The 17,623-nt window shown below is 60.3% G+C and overlaps 1 protein-coding gene across 6 annotated transcripts in view; it reads left to right on the forward strand.

Moving 5' to 3' along the window:
- Positions 1-17,623, forward strand: part of COL18A1 (collagen type XVIII alpha 1 chain) — a 96,355-nt gene that overhangs the window by 66,186 nt on the left and 12,546 nt on the right. For all 6 annotated transcript variants that reach the window (XM_055569839.1, XM_055569834.1, XM_055569835.1 and 3 more), the window contains 20 exons: positions 22-81; positions 2,055-2,184; positions 7,033-7,109; positions 7,542-7,727; positions 8,029-8,055; positions 9,176-9,238; positions 9,340-9,426; positions 9,739-9,792; positions 9,933-10,091; positions 10,947-11,009; positions 11,812-11,838; positions 13,171-13,302; positions 13,648-13,710; positions 14,890-14,916; positions 15,674-15,709; positions 16,073-16,144; positions 16,452-16,487; positions 16,780-16,869; positions 17,315-17,344; positions 17,420-17,446. In XM_055569839.1, coding sequence (XP_055425814.1) covers positions 22-81; positions 2,055-2,184; positions 7,033-7,109; positions 7,542-7,727; positions 8,029-8,055; positions 9,176-9,238; positions 9,340-9,426; positions 9,739-9,792; positions 9,933-10,091; positions 10,947-11,009; positions 11,812-11,838; positions 13,171-13,302; positions 13,648-13,710; positions 14,890-14,916; positions 15,674-15,709; positions 16,073-16,144; positions 16,452-16,487; positions 16,780-16,869; positions 17,315-17,344; positions 17,420-17,446 — 1,446 coding nt within the window. The remainder of the gene's footprint in view (positions 1-21; positions 82-2,054; positions 2,185-7,032; positions 7,110-7,541; positions 7,728-8,028; positions 8,056-9,175; positions 9,239-9,339; positions 9,427-9,738; positions 9,793-9,932; positions 10,092-10,946; positions 11,010-11,811; positions 11,839-13,170; positions 13,303-13,647; positions 13,711-14,889; positions 14,917-15,673; positions 15,710-16,072; positions 16,145-16,451; positions 16,488-16,779; positions 16,870-17,314; positions 17,345-17,419; positions 17,447-17,623) is intronic.

Below are 17,623 nucleotides of genomic sequence, written 5' to 3' on the forward strand. Positions count from 1 at the left end.
TGCTTCCTGTCAACCCCACAGGCATCTGGAGACCTGGGCAGCGGGCTTGTGGAGACCCAGGAGCATCTCCAGGAGGAGTTGGTGAGTGCTGGGGCCTGCGGATGAGGCATCGGGCAGGCACACCTGTGCACACGTGTGTGCGACTTCTCAGGACAAATTCGCGCTGGAGATGGGGACCGGACTCAGGCGGAGTCAGGGCTGCACCTTCCCATCTGTGCTCCCTCCTGGGAGGGAATGTCCCTTCCAGCCTGGGGGCTGGCTCAGGCCTTCTTCGCGTGTCTGTTTGCACCTCCTGTCGGCTCGCGGGGCCATGGGGGACCCAGGGGTGACCCTGCTGTGTAGCCCCCACTGCCTGGAATAGCACACAGGCTGGGGCAGCTCGGGAAGGATGCCCCCTTCTCCCATTTGGACCCACCGTGCGTCCCACCCCCACCCCACCCCTAGTGTCATCTCCTCCAGGGCTCGGGCGTCAGGGGGCCGTGACAAGGTGGAGTGCTGAGCTGCCCTGGGGTGAGTGGTCAGCGGACCCCCTGATTGCAGGGGCACTGGGGCCTCCCTGGCTTTTCACTTGCTAGAGCAGCGCTGGCTCTGGCACCTGGCAGACCCTGGACGGTGTCAGTGGGTGGTATCCACAGCATCCCTGCCTGTCACGTGGCCTGTCCTCTCCTCAGCTGTCTAACCAGGGGCCCTGGGCACAAACCACGGAGACAGCAGTGTTCCCACCATGCCGGTGCCAAGGTGTCAAGTGCTGCAGCCATGCAGCCTCAAAACAGATTCGGGGGGGTGGTCAGAGAGGGAGTTATCAGCCTGCAGTGTGCTAACTAGCCGGCTGCCCCTGCCAGCTCCAGCTCCACAAAACCCGGCCGAGGCCGCGGGGAGGAGTCGGAGGGGCCGTGTGGGAGCCGCTGTGCAGGCCTGGCCTGGCCCTGGACACGCTCAGTCTCTCAGCACCCTCCGTGCGCCCTCCGTGGTTCTCCAGGCCTCTGCTCTCCCACACCCGGGGGTCTGGGGTGTCAGCGTGACCGACTCACGTGGGGTCCCTGAGGACCTCACCCACATCAGAGGGTTCTGGCTGCAAGGGAGACCTTGTGTCTGCCCCGGGGCCTGCTCGCCCACGGATGAGCCTCATGGGGACACTGGTTCCGTGCACGTGGACAGCACCGTCTCTGGAGCAGTATCCCCAGGGAGCGCGTGCTGAGTGTGGACAAGGAGTGCAGGAAGCGTCTTACCTGTGCGCTCACCCTCGAAGCCCCGAGGGCCCCAGGGCAGGAAAGTGAGTTTTCAGGGCTGCTGCTGCTGCTGCTAAGTTGCTTCAGTCGTGTCCGACTCTGCGACCCCATAGATGGCAGCCCATCAGGCTCCTCTGTCCCTGGGATTCTCCAGGCAAGAATACTGGAGTGGGTTGTTATTTCCTTCTCCAATGCATGCATGCATGCTAAGTCACTTCAGTCACCCAACTCTGTGCGACCCCATGGACAGCAGCCCATCAGGCTCCTCTGTCCGCAGGATTCTCCAGGCAAGAATACTGGAGTGGGTTTTCAGGGCAGAGCCCTAGAAGCCCCAGGTTCTCTGGGGACAGGGAATAGAGTTTTCAGGGCAGAGTCAGCCTCATCCCTTGGGGTTGGGATGGGGGGCAGGTGGAATCACTGGGCCTTGGGTGCCGGATCAGGACCCTCACCGAGGACACATGCGACCACCCCTCTGGTGTGTGGTGATGGCCTCGTGTCCGTCACTGTCAAGACCACAGGCAGGAGCCAAGGCTGCCTGAGTTCCGAGGGGCCGTCCTGGGCTCTGAATGGGGGATGAGGGAGGGTAGGCTCTTGTCCATCCCTCCAGGTATGGGGGCTTCAGGGCAAGGAGACCTCTACCATGTGAGCTGCTCAGAAGAAAACGGCCCTGGAGGGGCCTGGAGCTTCTTCTTTTCTAAGATGGAGTCCCTGATGGTTTCTTCTTAACTTTTGTAAAATCTCATTTTACAACCAAATGTGTGTAAAGCTGGCAGCACGCGGGCCACACGTGTCGCTGAATAACGGAGCTGCCTCCCACTCTCCCAGGGCGCGTCCCTTGGGCCCAGCCTCCCCGAGGCTCCTCCAGTCACTTCTCCACCCTTGGCTGGAGTCGTCAACGAGGAGGACTTGAGAACTGAGGAAGTAGAGGAGTCAACCACGGCGTCTTCATTAGGAGGTAAAGCCTGCCGAGGTGGGGTATGTGTGTACTAGTGGTGTGTGCGTGTTCGTGGCTGTGTGTGTTCATGGCACATGTTCCTGGTGTGTGTGTCTTGGTGTGTGTTCCTGGTGTGTGTACATTCCTGGTGTGTGCGTGTTAGTGGTGTGTGTGTTACTGGTCTATGCATGTCCCTGGTGTGTGCGTGTCCCTGGTGTGTGTGTGTCCCTGGTGTGTGCATGTCTCTGATGTGTGCATGTTAGTGGTCTCTGTGTTACTGGTCTATGCATGTCCCTGGTGCATGTGTGTCCCTGGCGTGTGCGTGTCCTTGGTGTGTGTGTGTTACTGGTCTATGCATGTCCCTGGCGCGTGCGTGTTCCTGGTGTGTGTGTGTTACTGGTCTATGTGTGTCCCTGGTGCGTGCGTGTCCCTGGCGTGTGCATGTCCTTGGTGTGTGTGTGTTACTGGTCTATGCATGTCCCTGGCGCGTGCGTATCCCTGGTGTGTGCGTGTCCTTGATGTGTGTGTGTGTTACTCGTCTATGCATGTCCCGGGTGTGTGTGTGTCCCTGGGGTGTGTGTGTCCCGGGTATGTGTGTGTCCCTGCTGTGTGCGTGTGCAGGCAGTATGTGGGCCCGTGTGCGTGGCAGGTGAGGGGCTGCCGTCTGTCACGTGGATGCCCCACTGCTGGGGGCTCTGCACCCACCCTGTCCCGTTGCTGCCCCATGAAAGTGGTCTCCCTGTGTCGTTTCTCACTTCCTGCTTTCCTGGGGGTCACAGGACCATCCTGAGGGTGCTGCCACTCCCCAGCCTGGGGGCAGGGGGTCGCTAGGAGAACACGGGAGCTGGTTTTGAGGGGGGCAAAGGCGCCTCTGACTGGACCTCTGTGACACTGGGCAGCATTTGGGCCCAGGGGGTGCTCAGGCCTGGACGCCCGGGACACCCTGGGAAGTGGACTGCATGCCCGTGCATAGCTGCCCATTGCAGTGTGACAGGTGCCCACGGAGTTAGTTCTTGTGGCAGGGCCAGAGGCTCCCGCAGCGTCTCGGGGGGAAGCTTGCCCTGTACCGTGCCCATGGCTGCCTTCCCTCCGGGGAGACTGGCTTCCTCCCACTCAGGGGCCTGGCAGGATCCCACTCCCGGCGGCTGAAGGACTGAGGCTCCGGGTCCTCACCGCTGCCAGCCAGGGGTCGTCCTCAGGTTCCAGTGACCACCATGTTCCTCCGGTCCTGGCCCAGCCCTGTCGGGGGGAGGGTCCTTCTCCTGCTCTGGGTCCCGGACCTCCCCTCCTGCTTCCTTGTCTGTTTGGGGGCCTCGTGTGATGACTGGGTTCCACCCGATAACCCAGGACACTCTCCCCACCTTAACGTCAGTTCCTCAGTTACCAACATCTCCAAAGTCCCTCACAGCGGTGCCCAGGTCAGTGTCTGATGGGTAACCGGGGTCTTAGGGAGACACAGTAGAGCTCTGTTTGCAACACTTAGTAGGTCTAGAAAATTGTATAGATTTTTTTTTTAATTTTGGAGAAGAGCATTTATCACTTTTAAAAATTACTGAAATATCACATGTTTGATGCACCCAACTTAGAAGCAGGAAAGAACAGACGAGAGAATTGACCGCTATGGTCAGGTCCCACTGTTCATACCCCGTGATCAGGGCACTGTGGTCAGGTCCCTCTGTTCATACCCCGTGATCGGGGCGGCGTGTGTGCTTGTTACGTTTGTCAGAGCCACTTAGGGTACTGCCAGAGCCCCAGCCTCGCGACTGAGGCGCGTGCCCCAGCCCCGCCTTGCTATGCTCTGCTGCCTGGGGCCCCAGTCAGAGCCATCCCAGACCCCTTGATAGCTCCATGACGGGTCTGGCTTTATTTTTTGGTTTGCCTTTGCTTTGAAGTATAATCGACATACGATAAACTGCACATTTTTAAAATCTTACTGAAGTAGAGTTCGTACATTGTTGGGTTAATTTCGGGTACACAGCACAGTGACTCAGTTACCCGTGTACATTTCTTCATTCTTTTTCAGGTTCTTTTCTCATACAGGTTATCACAGAATGTTGAGTGGGGTTCCCTGTGCTATACAGTAGGTCCCTGTTGGTTATCTATTTTATACATAGCAGTGTGTGAAATTGCACATATTTGAAACACACAATTTGAGAGGTTTCAACCTACATGTCTACCCCTGAAACCATCGCCTCAGGCAAGACGTGAAGGTTCTGTCAGCCCCTTTGCAAGCCCCCCACTCTGCACCCCCATTCCCAGGCAGCCACTGACCTGCTCTGTCGCTGCAGATGTTGGCACTTCTTAGAATTTTACTTAAAGGGAATCCAGGACTTTGTCTGACCCATTTACTCAGCATCAGTGTTTTGAGAGTCACCATCTTGTGGCCAAGTAGAGTTTCTTGAGGTAGGTGGGCACTTGGGGCTGTTACAGAAAGGTAGCCATGGGATTTGTGTGCAGGGTCCGTGGCCACATGCTTCCATCTGCCGTGGGTCAGCACCTGGGTGGAATGGCAGGAGTGTGTGTCTCAGGGAACTGCCACACACTGCCATGGCAGCTGCCCCATGTAACCTCCCTGGGATGTGGGTCCCCACCAGTGCCTGGCACCTCGGCCCTTTTGCTGTACCCATCCCGACAGCGGTGTGGCCATGTCTCCTTGGCTTTACTTTGCATCCTGCTGATGATGGGCACCGTGGAGCATCTGCTTGTGGGCGCACCTGCTGTGCCTGTGTCTTCCTTTGTGAGGAATCTGTCCCAACCTCACGCCTTCGTTTTACTGGGCGCACCTCTGCTGAGAGTTCATATGTCTGGACACACCTCCTCTGCCGGAGAGTCTCTCAGCCTGAGCTCACCTTCTTATTTTGTTAAGTGACTTAGAAGAGTGCGAGCTTGTAACTTTGATGAGATTAGATGTATCTGTTTGTTCTTTTATTTTTTGCCCCATCTCTTGGTTTGTGGGGCTTCCCCAGTGGCACAGCGGTAAAGAATCTGCCTGCAGTGCAGGAATCGCAGGAGACGTAGGATCGATCCCTGAGTCAGGAAGATCCCCTGGAGGAGGAAATGGCAACCCACTCCAATGTTCTTTTCTGGAGAATTTCATGGACAGGGGAGCCTGATGGGCTACAGTCCATAGGGTCACAAAGAGTCAGACACCACTGAAGCGACTTAGCATGCATGCACAGCTTGTGGGATCTTAGTTCCCTGACCAGGGACTGAACATGCGCCCCCACAATGGAAGTGTGAGCTCTAACCGCTGGACCTCCAGGAAAGCCCCCCTATCAGTCTGTCCTTATGGGTCTCAGTTGGCGTCATGTCTGAGAGGCTGGCACAGTTTTAGTTTTCACTTGGGGCTCTGACCCACGGATGCGGCTTCAACATGTTTGCTGGAAGGACCGTCTCCCCACCTCTGCGTCACCCCGGGGCCTTTGCTGAGCACAGCTGTGCGCGTGCGTGCGTGTGTCTGGACTCTGCTCCGTAGGGACCCTGTCATTTCACGTGGGGCTGACCACTTTAGGATAAGCCTGGCCCAGGTGATGTGGATCTCCGGCCTTGCTCTTCCTTCACGAATCCACTTGTGTGTTCTGTGTGCTTTTTACCCTGTATGAATTTCAGATCCTCACTCACAGTGCGGTCAGTGTGGGGCTGCACCTGGACGTCAGCTAATGTCCAGTTTTCTGACCCCACACTCAGAGATCTGTCTCCTTTGACATATTTAGGTCTTTACTTTCCCTGAGCCATGTTTTGGCGCTTTTAAACGTTTTCTGAGGCGAGGATTTTAATTTCGCCTTAAACCATACTGAACGCCTGGGAGGGTTCCTCCCTGGGCCATCTCGGGCAGTGTGGGGGCCCTCTAGTGGTCAACTGGTGACTTGATGAGTCCCTGGTTGGGGTAACGGGGCCCTCAGCAGGCACTGGGTGGCTCCTTTACTGAGCAAGGCAAACCCAGAGGTGGCTGCAGGTGGGCACAGGGGTCATGGGCACAGAGATCGTGACCCCAGTTTCTTCTGGCAAGGGCACAGGTGGCCCTCAGCGCTGTGGGACCCTGGAAAGGCAAGCCCTTCCTGAGTGGGCCGGTCCATGGTCAGCCCACAGGCCCCAGGTCCCATCCAGCCCCAGGCTCAGCATCCAGCTCTGTCAGAATGTGATCAGGACCCGGCGAGGGCAGACCCTCAGGAGGCAGGATGTCAGAGCGCAGCTTGGATCCTCTTTTCTAACTGGCTCCGTGATGCTGACATGTCGGGTGACAGCTTTAGGGGAACAGCCTCAAAGTTCACCCCAAAAGTGCTGTCCATCACAAAGCAGGGGGCACCATCCCGTACCCAGTGGAGAGGAACCGCAGACGGGCCGGGAGACGAGCAGGGTGAGGTGTTGGGGTCAGCCATCCACACCGCAGGGGTCCACACTATGGGCGTCCACACGGAGAACGTCCACGCTGCGGGCGTCCGTGCCACGGGTGCTCACTCCACATCCACTCTTCTGTGTATTTTGTTGGGTTCTGTGGGAACTGTCCCTGGCTCGGGCCGAGGCTGGATCTGACCAGATCTGGCCTGTGGGCAGACCCCCGCTAGGTCCCGGGACGCGCACCATCACCGTCTCCCCAGAGAAGCCACAAGGACAAGGCTGGGCCCGTGGAGACCTGGGTTGGGTCACCGCACAGAACAGTGCTGACTTCCCGCATGTGGGTCAGGTTCTCAGAGGCTCCCATTCCCAGGAGATGCCTGGCGCTCAGGGTAGGAGGGTCGTGGGGGTGCCACCAACCCTCAGATGGTTCATCTGGAGAAGAGTGTATCCTCGGGGAACCTGGCTGGGGCTGAGCACCAGGTGGGCAGGCAGACCTGCAGAGGGTCTGACGGCCACCTCTGCCTCCCCCAGCTCAGACCCTCCCCAGCTTGGGCACAGCTGGCACGTGGGATGAGAGTGTTTGGAGCCCTGGGAGCAGCGTGAAAGAGGTGAGGCTTCCTTGACCCAGAACCACAGGGCCCCCAGTGCAGTCAGTGGCCCTGACCTGTTCCCAGGGGACCCTGCTCCCTGGGGTCCTGCTCCTTGGGACCCCGCTCCCTGGGGTCCTACTCCCTGGGGACCCTGGTGGAGCTCTTGGCTCCTACCTGCCCTCTGTGCCCCTTCCTGTACCCGCACTCAGGGTCTCTGGCAGTACTGGGCATCCTCGGCTGGGGAGGCCCCCAGTCAGAGCACGTGGGCGGGGAGGGTGATGACGTGACCGCACCACTGTGGCAGCCCCCCATGTGTGTCCACAAGCATGGCCACTCTGCACGTCCCCTTGCCTGTCTGTGCCCTCTGTGTGACCTGGGCCAAGCCAGGGATGCAGGTGAGTGTGTGTGCACCTCCCTCCCCAGCCTGTACCCTTTGCTCTTTGTCCTCAGCGAGGCCTGAAGGGGCAGAAGGGAGAGCCTGGCGCTCAGGGCCCCCCTGGCCCCATTGGCCCCCAGGGTCCTGCAGGCCCAGCCATAGACAGCCATGAGGCACAGCCTGTTTCCGGACCACAGGGACCCCCTGGGCCCCAGGGACCCCCGGGGAAGGACGGCACCCCTGGAAGGGACGGTGAGCCTGTGAGTACCGTCTCCCCTTTGTCTAGCTGGGGGTGGGGCTTGGGCAGGTCGGGGTGGGGGTGGCGCTGGGTCCTGGGCCCAGACTGCGGTCTCCTTCCCTGGGTGGAGCGGGAGGGTAGCTGGAGCAAGGGTGGGGCCAGGGGGCACGGACTCAGTGCCCTGGACAGACGGAAAACTCCCAGCCCCGTGGGAGTCAGCGCACTGGGGGTAGTTGGGGGGCTGGAGTCCATTTCCATGTTCAGCTCAGGGTAGGGTCAGGGCTGTAATTTTCTGTCACTAATGGTTCTCTCCTGCCTTCCAGGGTGATCCTGGTGAAGACGGGAAGCCCGTAAGTTGTCTTTTCCTTCAGAACCTGTGTTATCTGTGATGCTTGCAGGAGGCCTTTGGCTCTCCACCTCCCCACCCCTGGGATTTTTTGAACTCAACCTACTGGAGAGATTTCAAAATATTTTGAAAATAAAACTTACTGTTTGTTAACAAAATGTAAATTTAACTGTTGATAGAAAAACATACATTTAAGCAGGTGTATTGAGACGTGTAGACTACTAGGAACAAAGAAAAGGAAAGAAATGAAAGGTAAAGCTTCAGATTCTAGAGGAAACGACAGACGACAGAGGAGCAGCCTGGGTGTGGGTGGGGGACACGGCACGCGGAAAGGACGAGACACGCTCGCAGCAGGAACGGCGGGCTTGTCAGCCTGCTCATGGGTCGGAGTTTGTTTGGATTTTTAAAATGATCGAATGCTATTTCCAAGAAGCAGAGTAAAATGACTCATGAAGGTTCGGATAAAGATTTAGGAAACAACAGACCAGCGAACGGTGATGAGGAGGCCTGGGGAGGCTCCTGGGTTTAAGGGGGACTCACAGCCTCGAGAGAGACTCAGGAGGGGCGGGGCTTGGGAACGTCCTGCAGGATCCTCTTCCCACCTGAGACCGGAGCTCAACTCAGTCGTGGCGGGAGCCTCGGCAGAGCGGGATGCGTGTGTGTGTGTGTATGTGGAATCCAGGGTCCAATGACTGGATTAACTAGCTCCTGGATCAGGGTGCATTGGGCCTCGAATCAGAAGAGCCCTGGGCGTGGACACTTAGTCACACTGAGGGCAATTTAGGCCGCTCGACCTCAGCCCACTCACCCGGGCAGCGCACAGGCAGCTCTCCTGTCCTCGGTGCCCCCACAGCACACGCGTGACGGGCAGGGTGCTGCCCTCCAGCCTGGTGTGCACGAGACACTGTGGTCACCTCTGTGGGGTGCCGCTCCCTGGAGGGCTCACATCTCTGAGGTCGGTGGTGCCCACCTGCAGCCCCCATGATGTCCCCACCACCCCAGGGACCCGACCGCATCTGCTCTGCACTGCTCTGTGGACACAAAGCCACGTATTGGTGGTGGCTCGGCCGGGGACAAGGCGCAGGGCCTTCTCCTGACCAAGCCGCCTGGCCTCTGTCTTCCAGGGGGACACTGGGCCACAGGGCTTCCCAGGGACCCCAGGAGATGTGGGCCCCAAGGGCGAGAAGGTGAGTGGTAACCAGGATGGGTGTGGGGGGCCTGTGCTGTTCTCCGCCCTGACCCAATGTGGGGACATGCACCCTGGTATAACTGGGTCTTCTGTTCACAGGGGGATCCTGGAGTCGGACCGAGGGGACCCCCAGGACCCCAGGGGCCTCCGGGGCCCCCAGGGCCCTCCTTCAAACCCGACAGGCTGGTGAGTCCTGCTTCTCCTGCAGGGTCGGCTCTGTCCCAGCAGAGGGGCCTCCCGCCCACCTGCAGACCTCAGCTTCCTGAGGCCATGCTGCTCAGTCCAGACCCGGCCTCCCCGGGGTGTCCAGGCCCAGAGACTCAGCTCCTGCCCCCATGGGGGTTGTTATGCAGTGGGGCTGGGGGTCAGCAGGAAAGTCCTGCATGGCTGTCAGTGAGGGGCCATGCTCAGGGAAGCCCAGCGCTGACCAGGCTACTGCCTCACCCATGACTGGAGGTGGACGGCCTGGGCCCCTTCTGACTCAGTCTCTCTCCGCAGACCTTCATCGACATGGAGGGATCCGGTTTTGGCGGTGACCTGGAGAGCCTCCGCGTGAGTGTCCCTTGGCTGTGGTGGCCGTGACTCTGCTGTCCCCAGGCGCCAATGGAACCAGTGGTGCGGTGTGAGGCCTGGCGGGGCACCCTGCAGCCGGTGCTGTGTGCAGTGACCATGCTGTGTTATTCCATGTCCAGGGCCCTCGCGGCTTCCCCGGCCCCCCGGGGCCCCCTGGCGTCCCAGGCCTGCCAGGAGAGCCAGGCCGCTTCGGGATGAACAGCTCGGACGTCCCTGGACCCGCAGGCCTGCCCGGCGTGCCTGGGAGGGACGGGCCGCCTGGGCGTCCGGGGCCCCCGGTAAGCCTGCCTGCTCTCGCCCACCCTTGTTCACGTCCAGGCCTGTGAGGGATGGTGAATGTGGGTACCCATCCCCTTCAACAGCGCTGTACTCCCCACCCCCCACATCCTCTTGGGGGGCTCCTTTCTCTGGGCCCCTCTGGGTGGGAGGGGCTCGAGTGGGCAGCCCCGTGGTTCTGGGTGCCAAGCTGCAGGTGACTGTACGCAAGGCTGCTCACCTCCCTGGCCACACGCAGGTCAGCTGGCCTGGCAGAGGCCATTTCCAGGGGTTACTCTCATGGGGCAGGAGTGGGCCCTGCTGCCCGGAGAACGGGGCCAAGAGGGGCCCATGTTTGGGCAACTCGCTGTGCACAGGGCCCTCAGGATTCCGCTGCCCCAGCCCCCAGCACAGGGGACACTGCGCCGTGGCCAGGCGGGGGCCCAGGGGCGTCACTGTTGAGACTGGGTCACAGGAACCAGGTGTCTGCAGGCTGATTGTCACCAGAAACGTGCTCAGGGACAGAGTTGAGTGTCTTGTGTTGTCCTCCAGAAGGCCTGAGGACCTTTTGCCAAGAGTCCGCAAGCAGCCCAACCTCGGCCCCTGAGGCTGCCCCCTCCCTGTGGGGCTGGCCGCCCTGCTTATCCTCCACAGTTTGACTGACAGTTCAAATTAAACTAACAACGTGGAAGAAATAAATAAAAACCTGATCAAAGTTATTCAAGTGCCCTCAACTGCGGGTCTCCCGAGAGCGTGGCCAGGAGCATCTCGGGTGTTGTCCAGGAAACCTGTGGACACGCAGATGGTCATCTGCTGACCTGTGAATTCTTTTCAGTGACTGAATTCCATCTGCCCACACTCTCCTCCTCTCTCGCCAGGGACCCCCAGGTACTCCAGGAAAAGACGGACAACCAGGACTGACTGGACAGAAAGGCAGCCTCGTAAGTCCCTCCCCCAGCGTCTGGGGTGCTGACCTAGCTCCATAGCGTGTGGGTGTTTGGATGGCAATGCCCCAGGTCACTAGGGAGGAGAAATGGCAGGCCAGGGGCCGTAGGACTTCAGTCCGCCTGGGAGCTGTGGTCATCACAGCCTGACAGCCGGGGAGCCCTGGGTTCTCTTGCTGGCTGAGAACCAGCTCCTGGGGCTCCTGTAAAAACCCAGGACCTTGTTCATGTTATGTATTCATAACAGCGATTGGCCTAAGGCTTCTGAAGAATATTGACGCTTTAGTTGGTTTGAACATTTTATTTCAAGTTTGTATTTTGGTTGCATTAGTAACAGAGAAACTTAAAGGCTGCACACCTGTAACCGGGCCTGTGGTTTCCACATGGTTTTGGGGGGTGGATCTGGAGAGGAGCCCATACAGTCACATGGAGACGACGCTCCCCACGATCCTTCCTGAGAACCCGGCTATCTGAGGCTCAGCAGAGGAGCTGGTGTTAGGGAAACCCTCTGTGCTCAGAGTTCTGCAGCTACTGAGCTAGAAGGACTCTCCTCCTGGGTGTGTGTGGGGGGGGCAGTCTTCACCACTGGGCAGCGAGGTCACCTCTGCCCCCCGCGACCGAGCCTCCCCTGGAGCCTCCATTCCCATCTGAAGTGGGGTGGTGGGGGGGCGGACAATGGCAGGAAGAGCCAGAGTTGTGCGAGGGCAACGAGGAGACCCTGGAAGTTTTAGAGAAAAGTCGATGGGCTGGGATGAAGCTCCTGGTCCGACTGTGCAGTAACTGTTCTCTCCTCCTGCAGGGTGAGGCAGGCGCCCCAGGACCCAAGGTACAGATGAAGCCTGGTGCTGCTGTTCTACCTGAGCGGGATGGACCCGGGCAAGGGTGTGGGTTGGGGGCACGGCAGCCAGGAAAGTCAACGCCCAGGCACTGATCGTGAGGTCCAGTCCTGAACCGCCCAGCAGTAGGTGCCACGTTTGTCCTGCAAGACCGTTTCCACCCAAGCTCTGTCTAGGGATGGTGTGAGAGCAGATGTGCTCAGGAGCTGGTAACCCAGCCAAACTCACAAGATGGGGGGATGCAGGGGAGGAGGCTGCACGGAAGAGGAGGACTGAGAGGGGAGGGGGACTACGGGGATTGGAGAGGAGTGCAGGGGGGGAGTTGCAGGAGGGATGGGGCCTGTGTGGGGGGGAATGTGGGGGGAGGAGCTGCAGGGGAGAGGGGGCTGCTGCTGGGACCCTAGTCTTTCCAGAGCAGGTCCCTGGTGCTCTCACACACAGCTGGTCCCAGGGGGCTCCATACCCCCATGGCCACATCTGTGCCCCCCTCCCTGAGGCCCCAGCCCATCTGTGAGCTGGACCAGCGGGCGCTGATCCGAAGCCTCCCCAGGTGTGAGGTGGACGGGTGGGCACTGACCCACAGCCTCCCCAGGTGTGAGCGCCTGTCCCCAGGATGCTGCTTAGGTGGTGAAGCTCCAGGCCCGTCCACTGGGGAAACCCGTGGGGAGCAGGGGAGGATGATGGGATTGGAAAGCGATTAGACAGACGGTCAGGAGGAACCTGGAGGGAGGGACAGGTTTCAAAATGGAAATGCAGGTGTGTAAACACACACACATGCGCACACGCGTGCACAGGTACAGGCTTCAGTGATAACCAGGAAAAGCTGGTGAGGGTTCCAGGGCTGAAATTCAGCAGAGGTGAGGTCGGGTCCACTGTAGCTGAGACCCCAGGCCCTAGAATTAGACGCTCAGGTGCGGGGGCCACTCGGAGTTGAGAGCACACGCGAGTGAGCGTCTAGAGCGAGATGCAGGAGCTCCAGTGGCTGCCCCCCAGACTCCCCGATGGTAGCGGAGTACCGCCCCCCTGCCTGCTCCTTCTAGTGGAGCTTCCCCTTCTCGCACGCTGAGCTCCGAGGCCCTGGAGGAGCGTCTCAGGCACCACCTGGGACTCTCACTCGGTCGTGGTTCCACGTTAAGTGGACAGGGTCTCGTGGGGTCAGCACAAAGGTGCCATAGGATTTGCGCAGCCCCTGCTGGGCTGTGTCCCCTGGCTTTTCAGAGGAAAACATATGCAGGATGAGGGCGGGGCACCCAGAATGCTGGGATGCCTGGGGTCTTAGCAACACCCGAAGCTGAGGGCGTCAACTTTCTCCACCTGCACAGGGAAGCAAGGGAGACCCTGGCCCCATCGGCGCTCCTGGAGAGCATGGCCTGGCAGGAGCCCCCGGACCCGCAGGCCCACCAGGGCCCCCTGGCCCCCCGGGGCCCCCAGGCCCAGGATTCGCCGCAGGGTTTGTGAGTACCTGCTGCTCCTGGCTCCCCATGCCATCGGGCACCCACGCTGACCGGCACTGCTGGGGCCACAGTGGGGCCACCCCTACCTGGGCTTGTCTCAGCTGGCGGGGGTGGAGTCTTCACAGGGGAGCCCCTGGCCATGTCGCCCAGGACGGGCGGGTCGGCCTCAGAGTGTGGAATGGCGGGACATTTATAGCCCAGCGTGTCTGGGGTCCTGGGACCCCACCCAGCAGGAGCCCTACAACATGTGACCCCCGCCCTGAGAAGCCACCCTCTCTGGGGGTGGGCCCGGGTCTTTTCCTGTGAGAAAGACACAGACCTGAGGGTCCCTGTGTTCTCCTCCAGGATGACATGGAAGGCTCCGGGAGCCCCTTATGGTCAACAGCCCGAGGTGCCGATGGGCTGCAGGTGAGCACCAGAGCTGGGCTTGGTCAGCTTGGGATGGGACTTCCTGGGGGCAGGGCACCCCGGGACTGGCCTCTGGTGGGGACCAGAAGCAGCGCCATGAGGGGCGGCGAGCTGCCTATGTCCAGGACGCTGTCTACCTCGGGCCACCGGGGAGGGAGTTAGGTCTCCAATGTGCCAAGTGCCACTGGTGGCGGAGCTGAATGACCGCGTGGCAGGCTGCGCCCTGGAGATGGTTCTTGCTGGGAACGCCCACCCACGTCTCCTTATGGCTGTAACTTTGTGGCACGTTTTTGACCTGAGCAGAACTTTAACTAAATAAAGATGGGGCCAGTCCTATGCTATTCCACCTCGTGCCATCAGCGTGTGCGCTGGTCAGGATCAGATCCAGCTGAGAGCCTGGTGTCCAGAGATAACAGGGGCCTAGACCAGACGGACGTGCAAGGGGCTCGTCCAGGAGACAGGACACCTGGGATGGGCAGAGAAGGGGCTCCTTTCCCTCAGGAGCCAGCACAGACCCCACTGGGGGTGCTTGGGGGCCTGGAACCAGTGTCCAGCTGGGCCCTCGGAGTCTCAGCCCAGCGAGGGGGTGGCGGATCAGGCCTCCTGCTCTGCACACCACCGCTTGAGGGTCCTCACTTGGACAGAAGCTAACTGGGGAGGGGAGCAGCGTTGCCCTTTAAGTTGGTACCTTCCCCTTTATGTGGCAGAGAGGCTTAGTTTGGGTCAGTAGTGGTTGGCTGCCTTGGCATCAGGTGAAATGTGAGCCAAGGTGACCAGGCAAGATTGCAGGGGCTGGGGTCCCCTCTTTAGATCCAGGGACAGAGCTGCAGTGCGCCTTGACCCTGGAGGGGTCCATGGGCTGTTGCATGGCCTCAGTGATGGAGACCCTTGAGCGAGGTTGAACCAGCCAGTTGGATGGCAGTGTTGTTTCTCGTTAATAAAGTGCAAGTCTCTTTGTGTTGGGGTGACTCAACACTCGTCATCTGCAGGGTGGTGCCAAGAACAGACCACTTCTGGGAGTATGCGGGTGTGCAGGTCCCTGTTGATAAATGCCGTTTTCCTCCATGTTTGTTAAAAGTTGTGAGCATGGGAGGGGCTGGTTTTCTTATGGGGAAAGGCTGCACCCTCAGGGGCAGGAGAAGCCCTGACTGGGCCCTGTTCCTTCTCTGTCCCCCACAGGGACCACCCGGCACGCCCGGAGTCAAGGTCAGTGAGACATCTGTTAGCCTGGGGGTGCTCGCTGCTGCCAGGAGCCACTGTTTAGTGGCCTGGAGTTCCTTGTGGGGAATTTGCAAAGTACAAGAAAATCTAATGGGGGAGTGGTGCCCAGGGCTGGGGTAGGGGTGGCCTGGGTAAAGATGGCGGTGGCCCTGCCATCTCTCTGACTGCAGGGATCCAGACCCTTGGCTCCACATGTCCGAGGTCTGTGCTGATGGAGGGGAGAGGGAGTGGGGCTCAGGGAAGGAGCCCCCAGCCCAGGGCAGTGGGTGGCGCTGGGCAGAACCTGGCTGCTTCTCGTGGTCATCCTCACTTGGATCTGCCCCCTCTCTCTGTCCCTGGAGGACAGCGGCCCCCCCACCCCTCACACACAAGCCTTCCCGGGTGTGCAGGGTCCACTGATTGTCAGCTCCTACCTGCCACCCAGTCCCTTGGAGCATTCTGCTTTGATTTGCAAGCCTTTGGGACAGTTCAAAGAATTGCTTTTTAAGCAGGATGAAATTCTTGCCTTTCTAAAGCTGTGACAGTCCCCTGAGTGCGGCTGCTCTTCAGAGGGGCGCAGTGGCCTGGCTTGCTGCACCATCCAGGGTGGCACTCCACCTGTGGGGGGCACAGGGTCCCAGCCCTCAGATCTGAGCTGGGGCTGCGGTCTGGAGCCACCTGAGTGGTTCCCTGGAGGAGGGGTGGGTGCCGCCCAGCAGGTGGGCAGCGCTCGCAACCCCACAGAACCCTTTGTCCACTTCAGGGGGATCCTGGAGCTGTGGGGCCACCAGGGAGCAAGGTAAGAACGTTTCCTCAGGATCAGGAAATCCATAGTGAGCAGCTCTGGTCTGGGGACAGGGAGGGGTCCCCAGGCTGAGGTCAGGGCTTGGCTGGTCCACACCAGGCCCAGCATCGTCCTCCCACCACCCCCAAATCCACCCTCTCCAGGTGCCCCAGGTTTTCCCTCCCATCTCAGCTCTGCCATAGAGGCCTCTGACCCCTGCCCCCATGGTGCTCCGGAGGAGGCTGATCAGGTTGAATCACCCCTAGAAACCACGGCCTGGCCAGCTCCCAGACACCGTGGCTCCCAGATACTGTGGCTCCCGGAAACAATGTCCACTGGGTCCTGGCTGACATGTATGTTGTCCTTGCGTCCCTGCAGGGAGAAGTTGGAGCAGACGGAACACCGGGCCTCCCTGGCCTCCCGGGCAGAGAGGGTGCAGCTGGACCCCAGGTAAGTGACCGCCAAGGGCATCGGGGCCAACAGCCTCAAGGTCGCCACACAGGGATGAGAGCTGGCGCCCCAGCATGTATCTCAGTGTCCCCATGGGGACCAGAGACCCCAGCTCCAGGGGATGTGAGTGGGGGTCCAGGCTGCCAGAGGGGTTTCCTGCATAGCTAACACCCCACCCCAGACCCCACATGGTCAGTGAAGAAAAACTCCACGTCTTCACTCAAGGCCAGTCCCAGAGGCCCGGGGTCTCCAGGAAGCGGGGCTCATGTTCTATGTATGAGAAACTATTTCCTTTCTGTCTCCACAGGGACCAAAAGGAGAAAAAGGGACTCAGGGAGAGAAAGTGAGTGTGGGGGGTTGTGGGAATTGATGGATGGGTTGGCTGGTGCCTGGCGGGACCAGGGCTGCTGTCCTCTGCCCCAGGCCCACCCAAGTGGCCTTGGAGAGTTGGGGTGGGGATCCAGGCTCAGAGCCTGCCCTGCCTGGGTTGGGGGGTCGCTCTCGAGACCACTGTGCTCAGCCCCCAGGCACCTCCTCACACCCCGTGGGCACTGGGAGCCCTCCCAAGTGCCAGCTGGGCTGCAGTTCACCCCCCACAGGAAACACAAGTGTGGATCACTGGCTTTCTCTTCCAGGGAGACCCAGGGAAGGATGGAGTGGGGCAGCCAGGACTCCCGGGACCCCCCGGACCCCCAGGGCCTGTCGTCTACGTGTCGGAGCAGGATGTAAGGACCTGCATGGGTGGGCACATGCTCTGCTTGGCCCCCCAGGGCTGGTTGCGGTCATCAGGGCCTCCGGTCCTCTCCCATGGGACAACCCCCAGAGACATGGGGCCCCATTCTGCAGGTTCCGCGGGGCTTCTCGTGTGGAGGTCGGGCCTTCCAGAGCTGCCCCCCGCTGCCCCCGGCTCGTGCAGTTTGTCTGCATGTCACATGCTTCTGCTGTGACATGTCCCCCCAGGGTGGGGCCCTGGCCCCCGGCCCCAGTGTCCCGGGCAGTTTCTTTGGTGCGGGAGGCAGGCTCCCGGAGGTGGAAGGGACTTCACTTCTCATCTCGGGGACCTTGGGAGGATTTCCTTTATGCTGACTCTCTGTGGGTCTCTGTGGCTAACATCATAGTAAATGTGGCACTCTTCCTTCTTTCTCCATGGCTCTGCTGACCCGTGGACAGAGAGTGCTGGCGAGCGTGCCAGGCCCCGAGGTACATGCACCCCGGGATGGGCTGGGCGTGGGCAGCCTCTCCAGGGGGGGAGTCCTGACTGTCCTGTCTCTGCAGGGCCGTGCGGGCTTCGCTGGCTTCCCCGTGAGTACCTCTGGTGGGGGTGGGGCGTGGGGCCTCCCAGCGCTGAGGGTGGGGGGAGCCCATGAGGCCGAGGAACTGAAGCAGGAGCCCCCGTCTGGCCAGGGGTCTCAGGCAGGCATCTGGGGCTGGGCTGTGAGTCCTGGTCCAGAGCAGGGGCGTTCCGGGCAGCCCTCTGTG

This window comes from Bubalus kerabau, chromosome 2 (assembly GCF_029407905.1).
Source record: "Bubalus kerabau isolate K-KA32 ecotype Philippines breed swamp buffalo chromosome 2, PCC_UOA_SB_1v2, whole genome shotgun sequence".
Classification (NCBI taxonomy): domain Eukaryota; kingdom Metazoa; phylum Chordata; class Mammalia; order Artiodactyla; family Bovidae; genus Bubalus; species Bubalus kerabau.